Below are 7,418 nucleotides of genomic sequence, written 5' to 3'. Positions count from 1 at the left end.
GATAAATAGTAAATAATTAAAACTTTATGAATCGTTTCTATTTTACCTACATACAATTCATATCCTCTATCAATTTACATCATCTTGCCCCTCTTACCCATTGGCTGGCGTCGTCCTTGTAACAGAGGGCAGTAAGGAACTATCCATCTATTATCGATTTTATGAAGTCCGATTCTCCTTGTAAAGCCTCCATCATCAGGTTTTCTTCTGCGATATAAAGGATAATCGTCTTCTCCTATCTGAGTGATTTTTTATAAATTGCTTTGAGTAACATTTTGTAGATTTATTGTCTTTCATACAAGGTAAATTAAAATTTAGAAAACCATATGGACCATGCATCATTTGAGTTTGAACTATTTCAAAGAGTTCTTTGTCTGCATTGGGGTCTTGAATTTCAGCTGAAATAACGGAATCAATTTAATCAGCTTGAATTTTGTTGGTCAGCCAAATCAAAATATGAGCTTGAGGCAATCCATTCTTTGCCATTCAATAGTGTACAGTACATATGGCATTGTATATGTCAAAACTTACATTTTGTGATTAAGTCCATCAATTTTAATAATTTTAAGTGAAAAACTCTGCCGTCACAATGCCAGGCTGCAATTTTTAATCATACTTTCAATTTATTTAATTTAAAATACATGCTCTTCACCTCAAATTAGTAGTGTCTTGCCCCTGTACATCATACTTTTCCTGTAAGCAATTGAGTCGTGCCGGTCATCTATCTAACTCCTTTCAGGGGAAAACGTTTGAATTAAAATAACGTAATTTCCGTTTCAAATCGTAACTTCGTATATAATTAATCAGGGCCTCCTGCCCTAAGCTTTTCATGTCTGTTTTCGATTTTTATCTAAGTCTATTCTCGAGATTAAGGAAGGACAGACAGACAGATGGCAGTGGATATTTATACATCTACAATTTTTTTCAAATTGCAGCTTAAAAAATGTGATAATACAGTGATGAATAAATTATTAATTTGTCTGTAATTTTTACAAAAAATAGAGAAAACTAAATACTTATATATCTTTCATTTATAACTATTTATTAATAAATATTAAGAAACTAAATTTACAGAATAATATGAGGTCTCTCGGTAGTTGGGGGCTCGTATAATATTTAATTTGCTTGTAAATAAATTCATTTCTAAATTTTTTATTTTTTTGAAACATTGTTAAAAATTGCTTGTGCATTTAATAAATTTATTTTAATCAAATATACAGTAGATTATGTTATTTTGATATATTTTAAATACAATAGGATATGTTTTTAAGTTATTTTCAAGATAAAATTAGATTTAAATTAGAATTTAGAAAATGAATTTTAAATTAACATTACAGAATCAGTTTTTAATCTTGTTTATTTTTTTATAAATTTTTGGTTATTTACTAATTTACTAATTAAATTAATAACAAAACTAACAATCTTACAGACGAAAAATTAACACAAATAATTTTATTCACGCTAAGGATACAATATGGCTGCAGGATGAGATTACATACAAAGATTTTTTTTTAAATATTATTCACAATAATTTATGTTTTGGATTTATAAGTTTATATTTTTATTACGTTTTTTCCAATGAAATTATTAGAAATTTTTTAAAAGATTGTAGAGTATATTTCTTTTGCGATTGAATAAAATATCTTCCACCGATATTTGAGATACACTTCTTAATGTCGGCAAAACTAAGAGAGATTTTCCAAAATAATTGGCACTGCGATGACGCGAATGTATCATATATTGCCACATGACTGTTTGAGCGTGATCCAACATTCCGTCCACGTATTGGCAATTAACAATGCAATCTAAAAGAAAAAAAATTATAGAAAAAATTCTAACGTCTGTTCAATTCTATCCATTTTTATTTATTTTACTTATTTAATTTAATGTCGTTTTAAACTCACCTTTACGGCATAATATTATTGATTCCAACAAAGATTTTTCGATTTGATCCAATTCTAATTCTTTACATTGATCGATGGCATTTTGAATTTTTTTCATTAAAACGTTCTGATTAAGCGAAAAAAATAGCATTAATTGTTTTAGAATACATTTTTAGAATATTAAATAAATAGAAAAGAACTAACGTCTGTCACGTTAACTGAAAGGTTGACCTGACCGGTTTTAACCACGCCCATTTTTGATTCCGCTTCCCAATGTTTGGCTAAAGCTATTATATCGATTGGCCAATAAGCGGCTTGGAGTAGAAATAATTCTGCCCACACTTCGTTTAAAATGCTGTTTTGATCTTCTATTGGTAGAACTCGAAAGATATTGTTTGAACGAGCCATTTTAATACAATTTATCAAGATGTTAACAGACACGTTGAAAATAAAATGATTTCCAATAGGCAATGAACCTAAATAATAATAAATATAATTGTAATAAATATATAACTTATTAATAATTTATATTACAGAAATATTTTATAATTTTTTTGATTACTCAATGTCATAGAAGTCATAGAGACAGAAAATGGATGTAAATCCTTGTGTGGTATCACTCTACGGAAAGCACTTCCTTGTGTCTGGTTAAACGTTACATCTGATGTCTCATTAAAGGTTTTCCCGTGAACTATAGAAGGGCTCAACACTAAAGATGTCGACAGAATATATGGCGATGTCACAGTATTTCTGTTGGGACTTGATGTAGAATGTTTAGTTTCTATATTTCTAATATTTTTCTGTCGCTTATTCTTTCTGGGACCTCTTTCTTCTTGAACAGCTGTAATAATAATTTTAAAAATTAATCTGTTTTTAAACAGCTAAAACTTCTGGAATATAAAATAAATTGCTACAGGCTATAAAAGTTTACTGTTAAATTGTAAAGTATTTTCAATTAACTTATAAACTTTAAATAATTTAATTAAACACTAGTTAAACTTTATAAAATATAATTAAATAAACGTTAAAATATAGATCTATATATATCTATGAGTGGTATATGATAAATGATAGAATATTGGTTTCAAATAAATAAGGAATGTATAATTGTTTTGAAAGCTATTATCAAGATATCTATTAGCATTCCAATTTACCCCCAAAAAATAAAAAATAAAATAAAAATTTAAACAATTTTATTCTTATCTATTCATTAATTAATGTATTTTTCTTTTCTTTTTATTAGTAAATAGAAATTAACGAATGAGAATAATATGGACGAAGTAGGAAATCAATGATTTTTGAAATGTTTATTTTATTATCCGTGTATCGTGTTCTAGTTCCAAGAAACGTTTACTATCGAAGACTTTTTAAAATATTCTTCGTATATAGCAAAACAATTAAGATAAATTCTTTTTTTTTTTCTTTTTCCCCTATTTAAAATAATTGAAACATGAAATACGAGATAAATATCTTAAAAGGAAGCGTGTTTCTTAATAAAAGATCTTTATAATATTTCTTCTTATCTTTAATCAACGATAAAAAAGTAAAAATAAATTTTTTATTAATATTTTCATAATCTTCTAAGAGAAACATCGTTATTTCAAAAATAATTCAATATCAGATAACATCATTAATAAATTTTACTTGTGAGGTTATTAATATTCAAAATATTTTCGATATTTCTAATTTTAAAATAAAGATTATATTATTAAAGAGAACTCGTGAGTTACGATGATGCGATTAATAAATTCAACAAATATAAAACAAATGAAATATGATAAAAGAGTAACACTTTACATTTATAATTGTAAATTAAAAGTATATCCTTTATATTCGGGTTTAATTTTAGCATAGAAAATATTAAATTTTAAAGTCTTTATTAGTAAAATATTAAAAAAAATAAGTCTATAATTCGTCAACGGCGTGGGCTTATCAGCATCTAACCCATCTCCCCAAAAAACGCATTTATGAAATAATTTGTTTTATTTAATTTATCCGGTTTAATAGGATTTTATAAAAATATTTAATAAAGTATTTTTTATAAAATTTAATAAGTAAATATCTTTCATTATTAAACAAGAACGGGCTTTACCGATTTTTGCTTTTTATATATGAAAAGAGTCAGGGTTTTTTCAAATATAATTCTATTCAATACTTCCGTTGAATTGGATATGACAATAAACTTATGTTGCTAATTACGTTATAAAGTATTTATAATTATATGATATTACTAAATTTATTGAATTCTTTAAAATTTTTAATGTATAGGTTATATTGAAAGGATCTCTAATATACAATATTTATAATCTTCTATTTTTGTTGTTTTTTGTAAACAATCTAGCAGAAAAGTAACCTAAAGTAACTTACTTGAGCTGTAGAAGCTCAAATAGTAACTAACTAACAGGTTAGTTTAATTTTTCAAAAATTTTAAATTTTAAATTTAGATAGCGTATAGTTTTTTATTATAAGACAAAAATTTAAAAATAAAGATTTAAGAAATAGAAAAAAAATGTAAATATTAGTTTAATCGTGTATATATTTATTGATAGCTAAATTAATTTATATTTATTTAGTTTTGTGATAAAATTAATGAAAATTTTATTATCATCATCATAACGAAATCTGTTCGGGAAGTGATAATTATATTAATAAAGGGGTTACTTTCTATACAATTTGTAACACCGTAGAAATAGGTAAAAACAGCAAATATAAAAGTTTTCAAACAGTATAATTAATTTAAAAAGAATATTAAAAGAAAAGATTAAGATACAGTTTTCAAGAAATCTGTCGCTCAACTCTCATGGCAACAATACTAAGAAAACACGAGTGAATATAACTGTAATCCTTTGTTTCTGATAAATTTTAGACCTACTTTATTTTAAAGCACTCAGTTGATTTTGTATCGAGCTTATTAACTCCTAATTTCATGCATATTCCACGAACAAATCCAATAAAAATAAAGCTTGTGTAAATTGTGTATAAGGAGTACTTGTATAATTTATTGGACATAGAAGTCTAAATCAAATAAAGAAAAGAAAAGCGAAAATAGCTTTAATAATCTAGACGTAAATTTTGAATTAAAAGTACTGTAATTGTTTTTATTAAAGATTATTTTTTGTAAAGTAAAAATTAATGATAATTCAAGTAATTGTCAGTTAATTTTTTTAATTGACGTTTTGATTAAATCTACATTCCCCAATAATTTAAAAATTTTTCAAATTACTTTTATTTGGAATTTTTGAACAAATTATTACTTATTTTTTTATAATAAATGAAGGACGGCTTCTTAAATCGGAACATTATTTTCAACTTTACAATTAATAAGCAAATATTTTAACTTAAAATTTTTTCTTGTCGTTTGTTTTAATTTCAAATCGGTAGAAAAACATCGAAAGTTGATTTAAGCTTAATTACTTACATAAATCTGTAGATTTTAGAATAATTACTTAAAAGAAAAAGATAAATATAACTTTAGAATTTTTTCAAAATATAACTGATTAACGTTTATTTTAATAACCGAAATTCGATTGTAGACTTATACATTGTAGATATAACATTTAGCCAAACTTAAATTAACAAAAATAAATAGTTTAAATAAACTTAATCTAATTCATTGTAGAGTATTATTAGATTAAAACTTATTTATAATATAGTATGAAGCCATAACCAGCTAATTAACCTATAAGGTAAATTTGAGTATTTAAATTTATTCTTCTCGTAAATCTTAAAGAAAAGTTTAAGCAACTTTTTCTTAAAGTTATAAGGAATAAATAAATAATCGAAATGTTTTTATTTATTTATTTATTGAGAATTTAGGAGCATCGAAAAATTTTGGCGTAAATTATTACATTTTTTTTTTTCTCTCTAAATTTTGATGTTTGTAAAAATCCTCTTTTAATATATATCATTATATATAAGATCAAATAAAGGAATTTCTGCATTTTAATTGAATTCGGCGGAAAATAAGGTGCAAATAACTATGCTAATATGCTAATAAATATAGTCTATAGAATTGTTAGGGTTTGCTTTTAAATTCTATAACAGTTATAGAACTAATTAAAATCTAAAACAATAAATGTGATATATTTTTTTAAAATTTCCTTAATCGCAAACAAAGTTTTATTAAATTGGAATAAACTTTACTTTCGAAGAATACGTGTAAAAATTTATGTTTTATTGGTTTAGATAAATTAATTTATATATATATAAATTTACACATTTTACTTTTAATTTTAATTAAATGAGGAGAAGATAGATAAAATGTTTTACTTCTAGTCATAATGAACTAGAAATAAATTTCATTACACAGTATAATTATTTAGTAGCCTATATATTTAGAATAATTATAAAAGAAGGATAAAATAATCTTAAAATATAAAATATTATAGGATAACTATTTAAAATCTTTTAAACAAGTTGATATCATTCGTGTAAGTCTTCTTTTAATTATCAAAAATTTAGTTCACATTTAGTTTACAAATTAATTCATATAATCCATGATCCTTTATAATTAAATTTAAAATGAAGATTTTATTTTATATCTCAAATAGGTAATCAGATAGGTAATGCATGAAAGTTTTACAATACTGAAATTTAATTTTGTATAAGAATTAATTAAAATAATATTTTTTTTAAAAAATCGAATAAATATAAAATACCGTTTCTGTTCATGCTGACTGAAAAACACTTTTGCAATCTGCAAAACGGACACCAGTTCCTCCTAGCTTTGTCAATTAAGCATCTTCCTGTTCCGGCTAGAAATAAAATGATATTATAATAAATTACTAACTAATTTTATTATTTATATCACAATACTTACCTATGCAGGTATAAACGATTCTTCTTCGGATACTTCTCTTGAAAAAACAGCTACAACCATCACAGCAATATACACCATAGTGTTTACCATAAGATTTATCTCCACAAACTTTACAGGGTACAGGAATTGGTAAAGTGCGACCTAAATTATTTTTATAATTATTTAAATTAATAACAAAGCTAAATCTGTATGATATAAAAAGCAAAAATAAATTTTACCCATTTCCTCCGGTATCAGGTAATAAAGTGAATGAAAGATCATCTATCTGATTTATAACAGCAATGATAACCAATGATAGGACGTCTTTTAGTGTCATGATTTTCTGTCGTCGTAACAATACTTGCTGATAAACACTGAGGAATTCTCTTATTGGTTGATTTGAAGATAGAGGCGTGGCTTACAGATTCCTGACAGAACTGTCTCACATTGCATTATTTGTCTTATGTTTTATGGAAAGTCCTTTAATCTCTTAAATGTTATATAATATAAATTTCGTTAGTAGAGTAAATATTGGAGACTTATATTTGTTTCAGTGTAGACATTTGAATAATTTATACAATTTCTAATCATTCACTTTGTAGACTACTGTACAGTACAGTACAAGGAAAACTTATGAAACTGTTCGAAACATTGTTTCCAACGTTCAAGATTAATATAAGTACATTTAAATGATATTTTTAATATTTATAACTTTATTATATAAAATGGAAACTAAT

At 24.5% G+C, this 7,418-nt stretch overlaps 1 protein-coding gene across 1 annotated transcript; it reads right to left on the bottom strand.

Moving 5' to 3' along the window:
* Positions 1–1,468: 1,468 nt before the first annotated feature.
* Positions 1,469–6,924, bottom strand: LOC136976525 (nuclear receptor subfamily 2 group E member 1-like). Its single transcript, XM_067271829.1, has 7 exons — positions 6,921–6,924; positions 6,703–6,843; positions 6,542–6,637; positions 2,446–2,724; positions 2,088–2,359; positions 1,905–2,010; positions 1,469–1,805 (listed from the first exon to the last, which is right to left on the bottom strand). The coding sequence occupies exons 1-7, from the start codon at positions 6,922–6,924 to the stop codon at positions 1,588–1,590; spliced, it is 1,116 nt and encodes a 371-aa protein (XP_067127930.1). The 3' UTR covers positions 1,469–1,587.
* Between the last annotated feature and the right edge of the window lie 494 nt (positions 6,925–7,418).

This window comes from Centruroides vittatus, unplaced genomic scaffold (assembly GCF_030686945.1).
Source record: "Centruroides vittatus isolate TY-2023 unplaced genomic scaffold, ASM3068694v2 contig_400, whole genome shotgun sequence".
Lineage (NCBI taxonomy): Eukaryota > Metazoa > Arthropoda > Arachnida > Scorpiones > Buthidae > Centruroides > Centruroides vittatus.
Note: the sequence above shows the minus strand (reverse complement) of the source record. Positions and strands in the feature narration are given on the sequence as shown.

Coding starts and splice junctions, on each gene's coding strand:
- LOC136976525 (XM_067271829.1), bottom strand. Junction 2,011..2,087: donor TTTCAGTTAACGTGACAGAC/GTTAGTTCTTTT, acceptor TCGCTTAATCAG/AACGTTTTAATGAAAAAAAT. Junction 1,806..1,904: donor AATAATATTATGCCGTAAAG/GTGAGTTTAAAA, acceptor TTTTTCTTTTAG/ATTGCATTGTTAATTGCCAA.